The 19,028-nt window shown below is 38.5% G+C and overlaps 1 protein-coding gene across 7 annotated transcripts in view; it reads right to left on the bottom strand.

Annotated features, from left to right (window-relative positions):
- Positions 1 to 19,028, bottom strand: part of gab1 (GRB2-associated binding protein 1) — a 53,263-nt gene that overhangs the window by 16,137 nt on the left and 18,098 nt on the right. For 6 of the 7 annotated variants that reach the window (XR_009128687.1, XM_058065430.1, XM_058065433.1 and 3 more), the window contains exons 3-4: positions 5,765 to 5,893; positions 4,676 to 4,841 (exon numbers count right to left, since the gene is read on the bottom strand). Coding sequence is in view for 6 of the 7 variants with exons in the window: in XM_058065430.1 (XP_057921413.1) it covers positions 4,676 to 4,841; positions 5,765 to 5,893 (295 nt within the window). In the remaining variant the exon portion in view is untranslated. Of the gene's footprint in view, positions 1 to 4,675; positions 4,842 to 5,764; positions 5,894 to 18,678; positions 18,769 to 19,028 lie in introns of those variants that run through there. The other variant, XM_058065432.1, reaches the window with a different exon arrangement.

Genomic DNA, 19,028 nt, shown 5'->3' with positions numbered 1-19,028 from the left:
ATACATGGAAAGGAACATTCCAATGGCGTGTCTACATGCGGCGCTATAATCAACCAGAATAGTCAATGGGGCATGCGCAGTAAAACGTAAACACCAACATCACGTGATAATAATTGGAATAACTCCGTATTGCCAGTTTTTCTTTCGTTCCGGTCTTGAAATTTAGTTTGAATCAAAAACAAAAATTTCCGCAGCAGTCCAGTGCCGATTGCTCGCCTCCATTTTTTTTAAATCGAAGAACATCTGGAGCCGCGTGTTACGTCATATCTCAGCATTCGCTGAAAGAACGCACCCGGCAACAGGAAAGGATAAAGTTCAATCTTGCTAATATTTTATAATTAAGCTCGGCACATGTTTTATATGGATATGCATTTTCTTTTTTAATAAAAGTGGACTTGTGAATGGCGTATAGAAGGGTTTAGATTCTGTTCCACAGATGGCGCTAATGCACACGAAAGCTGCTTGCCAACCGCCAATAAACAACAGAAGAAGAAAAAGAACGCAGTCTGACAACTTTCCGATTGAGCGGGTACAAGATACGTCAATCGGATTGGGGAAAGGAATATTCCACCCCTGGGAATCCCATTATATATTCATTCGGATTGGCACTTTTCTTTGGGAATGAGGTGTATACAAAGGTTACATTCTTTCCGATTGAGCAAATAACCCGAATGGAATTGGAATATTTGGGTCCATGTATACGTTGATATTGTAATTGCATACAACAAAATTTGAGTGCAACTCCACTGTGCATTTTGTAGAAAGTAAAAATAAAAATAAGGAAAAGAGTAAAAAATAAAACAAGGAATAAGAATCTAAATTTTAAAGTGGCAGGTTCAGAATAAGTGTAAATATATGCACATTAAAAACAATAACCTATACAGTAAACAAAATGTAGAATTGCAGTAACCAAAAGGTAGTATTACACATATTATACCTGAAACAATCTTGCTCAAATTTTACACACACATGCTTGTCAGTGCCCTAAAGGTGTATACCAAATTTCGTGGTGATTCAGCAAAACCTCCTTAAGTTATAGCGGGTATTTTGTAGAGCTGTGTGAGAAATTTCAAGTATCAGTTTGTCAGAAAAATAACAGAACAGGCAACACAGCTGGGGTGTGAGTTTTGACAGGTTTTCCACCCATCCGCCCATTTTCTATGCTGATCGTCCTCACTCGGGGCACGCTGGAGCCCATCCCAGCTGACCCCGGGTGAGATAAGACAGCAGTCGTAACAACAGCTACATAGGAAGCTAGCTAGAGCTGAATTATTCCACCAGTTACGTGTATTCTATGTACACACATTGTGTACCGATCGTGTATGCGAGTGGGTAATCAAAAAATAACCCAAAAAAAGCAAAACAACACGTATCACGCTGACTCATTTTGGTGTCATTTAAAACGTCTTAGCGGCTCTGCGGTCGCTGTGAAATGTTAGACAAGTCATCGCATCTTTTTTTTTTTTTTTTTTTAACACATACATCTCAAATGTAACACATTTAAAATGTCCACATTGCTTCTTAACAAATCAACACTCCCACACAAGCTCGCTATATTCATATTTTCATCTATGCCTGTTGGTCGGTAAAAGTGTTTTATTATTGTTGTTGTTATTATTGTTCTTAACATGGTCTTTATCTTTATTATCTGGTCTTTCACAAACAAAACATATACCATCTTATCAGTCACCTCGTACTTCAGTATATGACAAATACAAAATAAAACCAAAGTAAAAAACATTAAAAAAAACTTTAACTATATTAGGAAAGCAGGAAGTGAACAAATGTAACAGTTACTAATTGTAAAAGTACCAGATGATGGAGGGGTAGGATTTAATAAGCTTTGCTTCTTCCTACTTCTTTTGGACATGTGGAACTTTTTTTTTTGGGGGGGGGGGGTGTAGTTCATGATGACTTTGTATAATAACATTTCCAGCGTTACAGTGTTACATTATATTGACGGTTACTATGGTACCCATTATGTCATTGTATAGTCACAGCACCTCGTACTTTGGTACCTGACAAAAAAAATAAATAATATTAATAAATACAACAAAAAAATATATAAAATAAAGAAAAAAAAACTTAAATTATACTAGGAAAGCAGGAAGTGAAAAAATGTAACAGTTACTGATTGTAAAAGTACCAGATGGAGGGGTAGGATTTAATAAGCTTTGCTTCTACCTACTCCTTTGGGACATGTGGAACTTTAGTTCCAATGTCTACAACTTTAGGGGTAGTTCATGATGACTTTGTTTAATAACATTTTCAGCGTTACAGTGTTACATTATATTGACTGTTACTATGGTACCCATTACGTCATTGCATGGTCACAGCACCTCGTACTTTGGTACCTGACAAAAAAATAATATTAATAAATAAAACTGAAAAAAAAAAGTATAAAATAAAGTTTAAAAAAAACTTTTATATATAAAAATTATATTAGGAAAGCAGGAAGTGAACAAATGTAACAGTTACTGATTGTAAAAGTACCAGATGGAGGGGTAGGATTTAATAAGCTTTGCTTCTTCCTACTCCTTTTGGACATGTGGAACTGTGAACTGATTATGGGATGCATTCAATTGCAATCTGATGCATGTTCAAATGAAATAAAACCATTACCATATCACGGCTGGCATCCATGTTGTCTGTTTACATTTGACTGCACTGTTTTTGCTGCAAGCTCCAGGTGCGATATTTCCCAGTCTTCTTGAATGCGGCATCAATATGTATTTTGTCTATGTATATCTCCAGCTAACAAGCCAAACCATCCCTTCAGAGATATTTGCTGCATGCTGGTTGCCATTCCAAGTAAACATCTTAGCACATTTCATATCAAAAGCAATGAGATATGGAGAGGTGTGTTTGTGGCCACATATTTCCCCCACTTTTGCATCTTTTCAAGGTTGGGGCGATGGAGGAAAATACCCGTTGATCATCTTCAACTCCTACTCTTAATGTTCCCACCTCTGATATCAGCACAGAGCACTTTCAGCAACACACAAACAGGAGAGTGGGAGTCGACTCTCACAATCAGAAGTGCGAGTGAGCGCAAAAGGGAGAGCCAAGGACATTCTTTTGTAATAAGAACTGTGAGGATGGCAATCTGCACTTTTATACTGAGACACATGCGTGCAGCCGTTTTCACAACTGCTTCCGATAATTCTGGTAATGGTTTTATTTCATTTGAGCATGCATCAGATTACAATTGAATGCATTGAATTGAATCACATAATCAGTTCACAGTTCCACATGTCCAAAAGGAGTAGGAAGAAGCAAAGCTTATTAAATCCTACCCCTCCATCTGGTACTTTTACAATCAGTAACTGTTACATTTGTTCACTTCCTGCTTTCCATAATAATATTTCTTTTTTTTTTTCACAATTTTTTATACAATTCACAATTCAGCTTTGTGAATGTTGTCCTAAGAGGTTTTTTTTTTTTTTTTACTTCACTCTCACACACAAAGATGCAGATGGGTACGGCACGACAGCTTTAAAATTAATAAACAGAACTACATGCTTGCATAAGTAGATGAAACTGCAGGGGAGCTTAAAAGGTATGCCAAAACAAGAAGGAAAAATAAATGGATCATTAATCATTACACTCAGCACTACAGACCACAAAGGATGGGAGAAGAGGACTGTTAGAGGAAGTCCCACCCCCAGACCCTTTTACAAGAGGCATCAGACGAACAGGTTGGTGAGCACAGTTTGCTCAACTGACTAGAGGGATTCATTCATTAATTTTCTACCGCTCATCCTCACAAGGGTTGCTGGAGCCTATCCCAGCTGTCTTTGGGCGAGAGGCGGGGTACACCCTGGACTGGTGGCCAGCCAATCACAGGGCACATATAGACAAACAACCATTCACACTCACATTCATACCTAAGGGACAATATGGAGTCGCTAATTAACCTAGCATGTTTTTTTTGGAATGTGGGAGGAAACCGGAGTACCCGGAGAAAACCCACGCATGCACGGGGAGAACATCCAAACTCCACACAGAGATGGCCGAGGGTGGAATTGAACCCGGGTCTCCTAGGTGTGAGGCCCTCGCACTAATTACTCGTCCGCCATGCAGCGTAAAAACATTTTATTTTCTCTTATTATGTCTACTATATTGGGTAATATGAATATAAAGTTCACTATAGGGGTGTTACTTCATGTCTAGAGGGCTCTAAAATTCATTAATTCATTCAGTCATTATCTACCGCTTATCCTCACGAGGGTCGCAGGTGCGCTGGAGCCTATCCCAGCTGTCTTCGGGCGAGAGGCGGGGTACACCCTGGACTGGTCGCCAGCCAATCACAGGGCACATATAGACAAACAACCATTCACACTCCTTATACATATACCTATGGACAATTTGGAGTCGCTAATTAACCTAGCATGTTTTTTTTGGAATGTGGAAGGAAACCGGAGTACCCGGAGAAAACCCACGCATGCACAGGGAGAACATGCAAACTCCACGCAGAATTGGCCGACGGTAGAATTGAACCCTGGTCCTCCTATCTGTGAGGTCTGCGCGCTAACCACTCAACCGCCGTGCCGACTGCTGACTACAGGGATGCAATTTAATATTCAGACTTAATATTCAAACGGCAGTCACACGACTATTTTTTTTATGTTTTACAGGTGCTTACTTCTTTTTCCACTTTTATATGGGTTCTTACCGTCATCGGTGGGGTTGAAGCCGCAGATATCACAGATGCAGCGTACCCACTTATTCATCTCCTCCTCCGTGTCCGCCACCAGGTAGAAGACACGGTCGATGGTCTTGATGTCGAAGATGAAGCTGTGCTCCAAGTCTTTCTTGTTGAACGTTAGCCCGGCATCCACCTAATGGAGGGAACAGGAAAAGATAAAGTTCAATCTTGCTAATATTTTATAATTAAGCTTGGCAAATGTTTTTATATAGATATGTATTTTCTTTTTTAATAAAACTGGACTTGTGAATGGTGTATAGAAGGGTTTACATTCTGTTCCACAGATGGCGCTAATGCACACGAAAGCTGCTTGCCAACCGCCAATAAACAACAGAAGAAGAAAAAGAACGCACCCTAACAACTTTCCGATTGAGCGGGTACAAGATACCTCAATCGGATTGGGGAAAAGGAATATTCCACCCCTGTGAATCCGATTATACATTCATTCGGATTGGCACTTTTCTTTGGGAATGAGGTGTATACAAAGGTTACATTCTTTCCGTTTGAGAAAATAACCCGAATGGAATTGGAATATTTGGGTCCATGTATACGTGGCTATTGATGTCGAAAAATATTCAAGATTAAAACACTTTCAACGCACAACGTGTTCTGCACTGTATTACTTAGTTCAGGGGTCTGAAACACGGGGCCCGCAGGACACTATGTTAGTGCGGCCCGCGCAAGTTTGATATGGATGCTGTATGGTATCATGTACCCAGAAAAAATTATTACGTTTGATTAATGTTCATGTTAAAGGTTAAATAACTGTTAATAGTTATCCTCCCTATCCGTGTGGAAGTGGTACGTTTTTGGCTATTTAAGTTTAAAGGAAATAACTTGAAGGCTACCGTTTAGGTCGCTAGCTCTCTAGTTTGCAAGTTAGCATGTGTCTCAAGACCCTGCAGTTGCGCAATTATGTTGTAAATAAACAACAGCTGCTAAACTAAAAAAGGTGAACCCTACACGCTAAAGGCAACAAGATTTCCTCGAATGCCATGCAGAAAATTAATCACGGTCCATAGATTTGCGATACAAACATCGACAGAGCGACTTTACCTGCTCACACAAGTTGAGGTCAATCACACGGATGGGCTTCTTAGCGTGGTCATTCTTGTAGTACTCCAACACGTCTGGGTCGCCTGTCAATCGACCGCTGCGAAGCATAAACCACCGCTTCTTCCATGCCTGCAGGGCAACAAAAAAAAAAAAGGAGGCCAAAGGTTATGCGAGCATTCTAACAATGACTGCTGCGTTCTCAAATGACTGACTTTATATTCGGTCGGTGGCCTCAACCAGAATAAGAAAAAACAGCAAACTAGAAATGCGGGTCTGGAAGAACCAGAACAAAAACAGCATAGTCTGATCTCAGATCCTGATTGCGGCGAATAACCAAATTCATAAAGGAAACTGGCAAGTAAATAAGACACGTTGTAGAGTGAGAACAAAGGGCAAAATGGAGAATGCAGCAGTTGTAAAGAGGTATTTTATTTTGAAAGATTTTTCACTAAGCGTGAATACACGTGGAATGTTTTGGTAACCTGAAAAAAATTCTCACCGAATCACTGAATCAAAGACATGCTGGACTTATGTACTGTTTTGCTGAGTCATGATACACTTCCCTTTCTTTTTTGCTGACAAGTACGCCACACGGTGGTGCTGTTTTTACATCCTAGTTAGTCCATGTGACTTGATATTTCTTACATAGCTTATTTGTTTGTTGCTTTCCGCTTTTTTCCCGATTACAGAGTCGCCACATACTGATTTTTGGCTTAAGCCCTTGAAATTCCAGAAGCCGTTCCAGACTAGTGGAGATTCGAACCTGAGGCATCCTCCCCAAAGTCCAGAACGCTAACCACTAACACCACGGCGGGCTCTTTTACACAGCTCATTCATTGCTCTCTACAAAAACTGTATAACTTTAGGATAACTTTAGCTATATCACCAGGAAATGTGGTACACAAGACTAACCGAGGTCGAGTGGTTAGCATGCAGACCTCACAGCTAGGAGACCAGGGTTCAATTCCACCCTCGGGATTGAATACTCTGCTTCAAGATTGTCACGTCTTGAAGCGCTGGACTCAAAATGGAGTGCAGTAGCGCCTGTGGTTGTTTGCAAATCTTCGCAATTGACAGCTGGGAGCATTTTGAAATGGAAACAGGAGGTCAGAACATTCAGTGAAAGTACAGAAGTCCCTCGCAATATTGTGGTTTGATTATCGTTCGCTCCCGATGTTGCGTTTTTTTACAGAAATGAATTAATTATGACTGTTTCATGGTAGACTCTGGTCTATTCGTCAAAACGAAGGCTGTCAATGTTGACGCGTTAATGACGCGTTAACAGAGGTTTCCATTAACACTGGTATTTTTTAGAGGGATAAAGTTAAGTGCTGTGCTAGCATTAGCATCGAACTAGCTAGGGAAAGATTTACAACCCCTCAGTAAAACATACGTACATTATACCAAACCAAATCAAACCATGATCAAACCAAACAGTTCCACCCATCTGTGTGTGGAGTTTGCATGTTTTCCCCGTGCATGCATGGGTTTTCTTCCGGGTACTCCGGTTTCCCTCCCACATTCCAAAAACATGCTAGGTTAATTAGCGACTCCAAATTGTCCATAGGTATGAATGTGAGTGTGAATGGTTGTTTGTCTATATGTGCCCTGTGATTGGCTGGCCACCAGTCCAGGGTGTGCCCCGCCTCTCGCCCAAAGACAGCTGGGATAGGCTCCAGCATACCCCCGCAACCCCTTTGAGGATAAGCGGCATAGAAAACGGATGGATGTACATTGAAATATCGGTTAGCATCCAAAATTGACAACATGACTTTGCCTCAGTTTGCAACTGTGTTCTTGATGTACGTAACCAGCAGTTATGTCGCCCGACTAGCATGTAATCGGTGGTTGAGGGTCAAAAATATTAACAGAAAGATCTCATGCATGTTCTAACTGTCAGCATGAAAGAAAACGATGTTGAGAATGTCAGCAAGGAGGAGGATCTCACATCTCTCCTCCATCTGTGGGCTTTCACATATTCTGTCCTCCCTCCCATGCAGCCTTGAACAAGCGTGTAAGCGATAATAATACATTTCTTACTGTAGTTTTATGGGAACACCATGACCCAATATCCATGACATTTATGTTGTTACATGTGAAGCTTTGTTAAAAACCAAGTACGGTACTGTCTGAACGGTAGACTGGTCTTTTGTATGGTGACAGCTAGCATGACATCATAGCAGCGTGACACAAGCGTAACCCACAACAAAGCCGAGGGTTTTTTTTGCGGTCCGGTAAACAACAATGGAGGACCATCCAGCATGTTGTGCGTGTGTTTTGTTTATTTAGAGAAGATGACGGGCTTCTTTTCAGAAAGTATGGAAAGTATTTGTTTTCATTTCATTCCGGTCCCGCTGTCACGCACAAATGACCAATCAATGGACTGAAGTACCGACTTGCAACTTTTTGGTACCGTAGAACAAAAAAGGCGCCAAAAAATGACTGTCCAGTCAGTCCGAATAGCAAAACCACACATTAAAACAGTGTAGCTGTGTTAGAACAAGTCCTTTATCGTACAAACAAAAGCAAAGCAAAAAAAAAAAACAACAACAAAAAAACCTTAAACTGTATTATAGAAAGCAGGAAGTGAACAAATGTAACAGCTACTGATTGTAAATGATGGAGGGGCAGGATTTAATAAGCTTTGCTTCTTCCTACTCCTTTTGGACATGTGGAACTTTGGGTGGGGTTGGGGGGTGCAGTTCTTGATGACTTTGTTTAATAACATTTTCAGCGTTACAGTGTTACATTATATTGACGGTTACTATGGTACCCATTATGTCATTGTTTGGTCATAGCACCTCGTACTTTGGTACCTGACAAAAAAATAAAATAATATTAATGAATAAAACAAACAATTTTTTTCAACTTAAAGTATATTAGGAAAGCAGGAAGTGAACAAATGTAACAGTTACTGATTGTAAAAGTACCAGATGGAGGGGTAGGATTTAATAAGCTTTGCTTCTTCCGACTCCTTTTGGAGTGAACGGATTATGGGATGCACTCAATTGTAACCTGATGCATGTTCAAATGAAATAAAACCATTACCATTACAATACTGGTACACTGAAAGCCAATATCGAGCATCTGCAGTCACAACTTTCAAGCAATAAACTGTGCCTGAATGAAGCAGGGAGTAAGAAGTAGTCAAAATTCAGGCAAAAGTAACAACATTTGATGCATCATCATTTATATTTTCCCACCTCATTGTACGTTGTTTTTCATTCCTTCTAGTCACACCACTATGTGTTGTGCAATACAAACACCCTGGGTGTTGTGTTTAATTTCCTGTTTGGAGGAAATATAGAGGCAACCCATTGCAAAAAAAAAAAAAAGTTTTTAAAATATTATCAGTTGACCTCAATATGGAGCCTGGTGTCTTGTATGTGGCTAATAGAGAACTGTAGTACCATTCATTAACTACAGTAGCTAGCTTCCTATTCATTTGTTCACTCCCTGCTTTCCATAATACAGTTTAAGGTTTTTTTATTTTATTTATTTTTTAATAAATGTACCTCGTACCGAAGTACCAGGTGATATGACCATACAATGACATTATGAGCACCATAGTAACTGTCAATATAGTTACTATTGTCACTTTGGGACTGGATGCATTTCATCAATAAGACACAAAAGGTACGACAGCATGCAATAGAAGTTATCGAAAAAGTGCCATATTTATTTTCAATATTTTCAACACACACTATAAACCTTGCAATACGACCAACACCTGGTGTTCCCAGCACCACGAGTGAAATAACACACCCCTTCACACTCCTAATGTATACAGTTAAGGTAATGGTTAAGGTAATGTACCGTATTTTCCGGACTATAAGTTGCACTTTTTTTCATAGGTTGGCTGTTCCTGCGACTTATACTCCAGAGTTACTTATAAATGAAAATATATACCGTATTTTCTGGACTATAGGTCGCAATTTTTTTTCATAGGTTGACTGTTCCTGCGACTTAAACAGTTTTTTCATTCATAAGTCGCTCTGGAGTATATGTTACATAAACACTGGACACCATTTCTGTTCATGTTTATATTTTTTTGTGTAGCTGAATAACCATTGTGTTAGCATATCTTACACCTATTCAGCCTGTTCTCTATTCTTTTATTGTTAGAACTTGCCTTCCAAGATAGTGTAATGTCTGTTTTGGTCAAGTAAAATGCGACTTATACTCCAGTGCGTTTTTTTTTCTACCTAATTATGCATTTTTGGCCTTGTGCGACTTATACTTCGGAGCGACTTATTAATGAAAATATATACCGTATTTTCTAGACTATAGGTCACACTTTTTTTTCATTGGTTGGCTGTTCCTGCGACTTATACTCCAGAGCGACTTATGAATGAAACAACTGTTTATGTTACATAAACACTGGACACCTTTTCTGTTCATGTTTATATTTTTGTGCGACTTATGTATGTTTTTTTCTACGTAATTATGCATTTTTGGCGTTTTGCGACTCATAGTCCAGAAAATACGGTACATATGTAAACAATTGCCGTGAGTTCCGACATAAAAGCAAAAAAGTCCTCCTACTATTCTGTGTGGAAGTGGTACATTTTTGGCATCTTAAGTTTTACCCGATTATAGCGAGTAAACGCTAACATGTTACCAACATTATAAAGACCTGTGCAGCTTTGATTGGATAAAAAACGACAACATTTGCTATAATAAGAAAATTAACTATCTCAATGACCACAGTGTATCGTTTACGGTAACGTACATGTAGGATATGATGATAATACCCTTATGATGGACCATCTTGGTCATAGCGTTATCTGAATTACCATATTTTCCGCACTATAAGTCACAGTTTTTTTTCATAGGTTGGCTGTTCCTGCGACTTATACTCCAGAGCGACTTATAAATGAAAAAACTGTTTATGTTACATAAACACTGGACACCTTTTCTGTTCATGTTTACATTTTTTTGTGTAGCTGAATAACCATTGTGTTAGCATATCTTACACCTATTCAGCCTGTTCTCTATTCTTTTATTGTTAGAACTTGCCTTCCAAGATGGCGTAATGTCTGTTTTGAGCAAGTAAAATGTGACTTATATTCCAGTGTGACTTATGTATGCAGGGCTCGACAATAACGATGTACCGATGGCCCGGGGCAAGTTAAAACAAAATTCGGGCAAGTAAATCCAATCAGCGATATTCCCGTCGGGCAAGTGCACTTTGGCATGCCATACTGCCAAGAGTTTTTTTTAAAGCGGTTCTTGTTGGGTGTTGGTAAAACACGGACTGAGTAATTCCGGTGGTAATTTGCAAAGCAATCCTTGCAAATCTTGAAATGGACCAATCAGAATCGTTTATTTAGACCGCGGTCCGTAATCCACAGTCCGCGTTTTACCCACACCCGTTGTTCGCGATCAACCAATCAGCGATCGTTTGACTACGAAAACACCCGTCATGGCGGCGCTGCCAACATCGTCTAATTCTGAAGGAAACAGCAAAAAGTGATGAACCAGTGCCTCCTAAACAAGTATTTTATTAGCGGCAGCAAATCAAATGATGGCACAGGTGAGTGAATCACATTGCTGTGACAATTTGAAGTGGTCACAATGAAACACCACCCATTAGATCCAATACCAAGTGCTGATTTTGCACAAGCTACAAAACCTAGCGGTTTCATTTCTCTGTGTATTTTTCTCACCTTTGCTTCACAAATTATTGTTTGACCATTGAGCTTTTTTTCTGGATTAAAAACACTTTACTAGTACACAAATGTGTCTATTCAATAATGTTTCATTGTGGTGCACCAACTTATAAATATCACTGCTTACTACGACTACCATGTGTAAAGTATTATTTATTTCATTATTTTATTTATTTGAGATTCTCATGTGATGCCACAAAAAATTACATGATATCATTATGGCAGTCTTTTCATTTTACATGGGGCAAGTTCGGGCAAGTAGTTCTCACCTTAAGGATTCCCTATGGGCAAGTCATTTTGGTTTTTAATGTAGAGCCCTGGTATGTTTTTTTTCTACCTAATTATGCATTTTTGGCCTTGTGCGATTTATACTTCGGAGCGACTTATTAATAAAAGTATATACCGTATTTTCTTGGACTATAGGTCGCACTTTTTTTTTCATTGGTTGGCTGTTCCTGCAACTTATACTCCAGAGCGACTTATATATAAAAATGTTACGTAAACACTGGACGCCTTTTCTGTTCATGTTAGCATATCTTACACCTATTCAGCCTGTTCTCTATTTTATTGTTAGAACTTGCCTTCCAAGATGGCGTAATATCTGTTTTGGTCAAGTAAAATGCGACTTATGTATGATTTTTTTTCTACCTAATTGTGCATTTTTGGCCTTGTGCGACTTATACTCCAGAGTGACTTATAAATGAAAAAACTGTTTATGTTACATAAACACTGGACACTTTTTCTGTTCATGTTTATATTTTTTGTGTAGCTGAATAACCATTGTGTTAGCATATCTTATTGTGTTAGCATATCAAGGCATTTTTGGCCTTGTGCGACTTGTAGTCCAGAAAATACGGTAGTCATTACAAAAATCATGACCAGTCAACAATTACCTATCATAAACAGCAACTATCTACCATGCACAATCAGCATGGTCTCTCATGCTAATCAATACTACAATATTTGCACTTTTAGCACTGCAGAACGTTTCCATGACACAGCAAATCTGAGCTAAATGTAGTATACAAAGACGCAGTAAGCCTACATCTCCCTTACGCCCAACAATCAGGGTCACTAGGTCTGCTCTGAACAAAGAGTGCTCTACCAGGAGTGGAGAAAGCGTCACACTTTGGAGTTTGCAGTGACGAGGTCCACCGCGAGGAGAAAAAGGCGGGGATGTCAGGCACAAAAGCGCTTCTATACTTGGTGCGGCGACTTGTATAAATCTGCCTTTGTCTGCGAGACATGACTGGGATTCTTGCCGGGTGGCTATTTTTATATCGCTAAGCGTCGCGGAAGGGCAGTTAACAGGCGAGCAAAAGTGCAATGGCCTTCGGCTGCAGGCGAGCCCACGTCATCGCTCGCCCTCCCTCCACCTGCTGGGAGTGAGAGGGGACTTCCATGGGAGATGTGCACCTCTGAGATTCAACATCCTGGATTGTGGTCAATATTTTAATATGCCGGATTGTATTAATTTTCACTTATTTTAAAATAAGATTGTCCAAAAGCTACTCTTGATGTTAAAGTAGACATATAGTGCTCATTTTTGGCCCTTTGTGGGCTCCTACAGAGCAGCTACACACAATAACATACGCAGAATGCATTGTAGATCTTCCAGAATCTACACCTATTCCAGCTGTATTTCCTTATATTTTGAAAACAGTCCGTTTTAATTTATTCCATCCACATTTTAAAATGTCAGATTGTCCAAAAGCTACCCTTGATGTTGAATTATGCTCATTTTGGGCCCTTTGTGGACTCCTATAGAGCAGCTACACACAATAACATACGCACAAGGCATTCTAGATCTTACAGAATCTGCACCTATTCCAAATGTATTTTCTTGGATTTTGAAAACAATTCGTTTTGATTTATTCCATCCACATTTTAAAAAGTCAGATTGTCCAAAAGCTACCCTTGATGTTAAAGTAGACATATAATGCTCATTTTTGGCCCTTTGTGGACTCCTATAGAGCAGCTACACACAATAACATACGCAGAATGCATTGTAGATCTTCCAGAATCTGCACCTATTCCAGCTGTATTTCCTTACATTTTGAAAACAGTCAGTTTTAATTTATTCAATCCACATTTTAAAATGTCAGATTGTCCAAAAGTTACCCTTGATGTTAAAGTAGACATTATGCTCATTTTTGGCCCTTTGTGGACTCCTATAGAGCAGCTACACACAATAACATACGCAGAAGGCATTCTAGATCTTCCACAATGTGCACCTATTCCTGATGTATTTTCTTGGATTTTGAAAACAATCCGTTTTAATTTATTCCATCCACCGGGGTGCAATCCCGCCCTTGGCCATTTCTGTGTGGAGTTTGCATGTTCTCCCCGTGCATGCGTGGGTTTTCTCCGGGTACTCCGGTTTCCTCCCACATTCCAAAAACATGCTAGGTTAATTGGCCACTCCAAATTGTCCATAGGTATGAATGTGAGTGTGAATGGTTGTTTGTCTATATGTGCCCTGTGATTGGCTGGCCACCAGTCCACGGTGAAAACCGAGATATGATTTTGGCAATAATTTGGTTAAATAATTAAATAAACTCTCCTTTATCCTACTCTTTTTCCAGACACGTCGAATTGTACAAGTGCAAAACAAAACCATGACCGTTAACAAAACGTCCAAAGAGTCCATCTGAAGCACTAAAACCGGTCTTCTACATATCAAATATCATCAGCTCCCATGTCGAAGGAAGCGTCTTAATCCCTCTTCACTCAGAGAAAACAAGAACAAATCCTTTTTAAACTGGGAAAGGAAAAAAAAAAGGATACAAATCACATCCTTGCTTTGTGTGTGAGGGTCCCATCTTCCCACACACAGGTCAGAAGCAAGGGTGAGAATCCCGCTTCTGCCAGAAGTAACAAATGAAAGTTAAAATGTGTATTTTTATTGTTCTGCAATAACAAAGCAACATGCACGTTGTATTAAAAAAAAAAATGGCCGGGAGAGCCGACGTAAGCCAGCAGAATTGGCCCGGCACCAAAAACAGCACTTGCGCTATGCAGAGCGCCTGGCATATCCTATGGAGGTTACATTGGTACGTTCCTGCTTTCCTGACAGAAATAAACCGGCATCTGCTGTGTAATGTAAAGACGGCGGTGCGCATGTGTTTGTTTACGTGCAATAAAAAGGCCCAGTTATGTTAACACCAGCTAGGATTACCGCAGCCGGAGGGGTAGAAGCAACACCGTGGCTGGGTTTCAGTTTCTGCATGAAATGCCAGACCAGGCCGGTGCACGCACGCATGCATGCATGCTCATCAATAATGTATGAATCCATAAAGCCGCTAACCATCAAAACAAGCTTGCGGCCGACCGTAATCTTACACATGAGTCCTTCTCCTTCAAGTTACCGTCCCGCGCGCCCCCTCTGCTTTCATGTGCAGCTGTGGAAATTCTCACTCGGGACCACCTGACCTAAAAATGTACGCAACAAGTCTGAAGACGATGGACTTTGGTGAAAGGAAAACAAAATGGCATCGCTTTACTGTTAAAGCAAGGTAAATATCTAGAAAAAATATAATAGCATAGTAAATGGTGAATACTTACACAACATACGTTTTCAACAACACTCCAATAAATACAAGTTCTGAAAAAAAATGCCAAAATGCTTCGTGTGGCACCAAGTCATTCTTCATGAGGTGTTAGATTACTGCCGCCTTACTTTCCCCAGCGCTTTATTTCATGTTGTGCATGACATGATGCACTTTTCAGGTCATTTCCTTTTTCGTGCTCTTATTTTGGTTTTCTGTTTCCTTTTTGGCATAACATGAAGCTGCTCGGCCTTCGTGCTATAATAATAATAATAATAATAATAATAATAATAATAATAATAATAATAATAATAATAATAATAATAACAATACTAATACTAATGATACTAATAATACTAATAATACTAATAATAATAATAATAATAATTTATCATTATTATTAAATACTTATAATAATAACACTTTATTATTATTAAATATATTATTATTATTAAATATATTATATTCATTTTTATATATATTATTATATGCCATCATGCAGGGGTTCCTGTTAATAATAATAATTTATTATTTTATTAAAACTTTTATTTTGTATTTATTTTTCATTTATTTTTATTAATTAAATTATTATTGTTGTTATTATTATTATTACTATAATTATTTATCATAAATGATTATTGTTGTTGTTATTATATACAATTATATTCTTATTCTTATTATTATTATTATTATTAAATACCACAAATAATAATATATAATAATAATAATAATATAAATATATTATTAATAATAATAATTGTATTTAATCATAACAATGAAAATATTTTATTATTATTATTAAATGTCACTAATAATAATATATTTAATAATACTACTACTACTAATAATAATAATAAATTATTGTTATTATTATTAACAGGTACCCCTGCACAATGGCCGAGCAGCTTCATATAACAAAAATAAATTATTATTAAATATATTACTATTATAATTATAATGACAATTATTATTATTAAATATATTATTATTATTATTATTTATTATCATTATTATAATAAAATCCATTCCAGACATTCCGGACATACTGAGCTTGTTACTCTGCAGAGCGCATCATTTTAATTTTTGCATTATTTATTATTATTTAATTATTATGTGTTATATAAATGTTTTAATCAGTTTATGCCAATATTGGACATCCCGAGCAAAAAAAATATGTTAATTTATGGAGTTTATGTCAGCCTAGTAAAGCTGAACTCCAAGAGAAACATCATTAACATAATGGAAAACATCCGCCACAAAATAAAAGATGCTTACCCGAATCCAAGAGCAAATGCTGAACTATGCGGTCACCAGAAAACCTGGTCTCAAGTACGATCACAGTGCTGTTTATAATCTGACGCCTTGAACAGTCAACTGAGGCTTTTTCTTGAAGAGGGCGGGGGGGGATAGAAGCCACTCACTCATGTAATCAGTCCATATCATTCATTAGATTGGCCAAAAGACAAAGAGGAGGAGGAGGAGGAGGAGGAGGGGGAGGCCAGCAAGAAGGGAAACAGAACTCCAGCAAGAGGAAGTGAAGGACAAATCAGTTGTTCGCTGCTGTTTATATTCAAAACCTCGGTTTGTTTTCACCACCTCAAACAGCAGCGACCGGCCTAAAAAAAAATCCTTTCAAAAAAAAAAAAAAGGTACACTAGAGGGTGAAGTATTAACAAAAAAAAAAAAAAAACGAAGAAGAGGCTTAAACATTAACACGTAAGACTGGGGGGGGGGGGGGGGTGCACAGCAGTTACACCGAAGTCACCCTTAAGCGCTAAACAGTTTATGTAGTCTCTCCTACCTCGAGTGAAACAGTTAGCTTGGACTAAAACATGTTGTGAAAGAGACGCAAAAAAAAACCACACACAAGGCAAAATAACATCCCCCCCTTAGTGGAAGTTTCCATGTTGTTAGCGCTTTTTATCTTCCTGGTCATCTTGGTCCCGACACAAAGTTTCCTGTTTTGCCTGCTTTTGTCACCGTTTGCAGGATAGTCAAAGTTCTATCTTTAGCAGAAATGTATTAATTATATATTAATTATGCCTCATTTGTCTAAATAAGTCCAAAATTGACCTCACATAATAATAAAGATATCACAATGGAATATTGAATTGCGATAATTTCTACAAAGTAGGATTCAATATCAATAATTGGAATATTGGAATCATAGCTGGAGCATAGAAAACCTGTTTATGACTTTCTAAGTTACGTTCAACACTAATGCGCAGGCTGCTAGCATAGTAAGCCACCGAGCTAGTAAGCGTCTAAACGTTAACAAATGTAGCCATAATATCTAAACAACTATGCCACAACATAAACAACACAATAATAAAAATACATTACAATTGAATGCATCACATAACTAGTTCACAGTTCCACATGTCCAAAAAGGAGTAGGAAGAAACAAAGCTTATTAAATCCTACCCCTCCATCTGGTACTTTTACAATCAGTAACTGTTACATTTGTTCACTTCCTGCTTTCCTAATATAATTTAAGTTTTTTTTATTTTTTTATTGAAAATTAATTTCTTTTTGATTTATTTGTGATTTATTTATTTTATATATATTTTTACATTTATTTTTTTTATATTTTCATTTTTATTATTATTTTTATATTTTTATTAATATTTTTTATTTGATTTAAAATTCATTCAGTCTTTCATTTTCTACCACTTTTCCTCACGAGGGTCGCGGGGGTGCTGGAGCCTATCCCAGCTGTCTTCGGGGCCAGATGCGGGGTACACCTTGGACTGGTTTCCAGCCAATCACAGGGCACATATAGTCAAACAACCATTCACACTCACATTCATACCTATGGACAATTTGGAGTCGCTAATTACCCTAGCATGTTTTCTCCTAGGTGTCAGGTCTGCGTGCTAACCACACGACCGCCGTGCAGCTAAGAAAATAATTATTATAGATAATTTAAATAAGTGTACACAATTTAATTTTAATTTTTATGTATTTTTTTATTTGTTTATACCAAAATGTTGGTAATTAGGGTAGCATCTGCATGATGAAACATGTCTGGACTGGTTTCCAGCCAATCACAGGGCACATATAGACAAACAACCATTCACACTCACATTCATACCTATGGACAATTTGGAGTCGACAATTAACCTAGCATGTTTTTGGAATGTGGGAGGAAACCGGATTACCCGGAGAAAACATGCAAACTCCACACAGAGATGGCCGAGGGTGGAATTGAACCCTGGTCTCCTAGCTGTGAGGTCTGCACGCTAACCACTACACTACCGTGCCGCACTCCGGATACATTATACATTATGAAAAATAATAATAATAATAACTCAAAAGCGTGTATGATTTGTGTTTTTCCAACATTCCAGCAGCAGCTATTTTGCACCCCTGTCAGAGGATGTTCAGGGAATCACGTGGTGAGATTAGCATGAAAAGATAAGGAAAAGATAAGCAAGGCATCTAAATTGATACCACGACAAATTCAAATAAAGTTGATTTTAAATCCTGCCAACCACATTCCTGCTTTATTTTAGGCTCTAATGGATACAAGACCGGGCCTTTGAAACATCCTTAAACACACTGTAACAAGAAAAACTATAAAATGTATCCTCTACTGTACATTCCTGGTGTACTCTTGAGCATAACGGGTACTTTCAAACTTATGCTAAAGACTAACCAAGCAACTACTGAAACAAAATGCATAATAACTTACTGGTTATCTCACCCAACGTTCCGCTTTTTAAGGCTTAATCCGACAAGAGCGCCGCCTCTGCTGCCACCACCCAGCCCCACACTTTGTCGAGTGCGGCCACTTTTCCTGCCGACCGTGCCGACTTCCCTCCCCTCAAGTCTGCAACACCCTGCTCCAATAACCCCTGGCCCACAGGAAGTAGACACAATGGACTGAAAATATCACACACACACCCCCACCCCCTGGCAACGACTGACTGCCCACTCTGAACCAAGCGCCTGCTATTGCTATGTGAGGCGCTTCTGCACAACTGCACACCTACAAGAATATCAGGTACTTCTCCCACTTGCCAAATACTGAACCCTCCTACT

The sequence above is a fragment of the Doryrhamphus excisus genome, chromosome 1 (genome assembly GCF_030265055.1).
Source record: "Doryrhamphus excisus isolate RoL2022-K1 chromosome 1, RoL_Dexc_1.0, whole genome shotgun sequence".
Classification (NCBI taxonomy): domain Eukaryota; kingdom Metazoa; phylum Chordata; class Actinopteri; order Syngnathiformes; family Syngnathidae; genus Doryrhamphus; species Doryrhamphus excisus.
The sequence above is the reverse complement of the archived record's forward strand: the minus strand, read 5'-3'. Positions and strand labels throughout refer to the sequence as shown.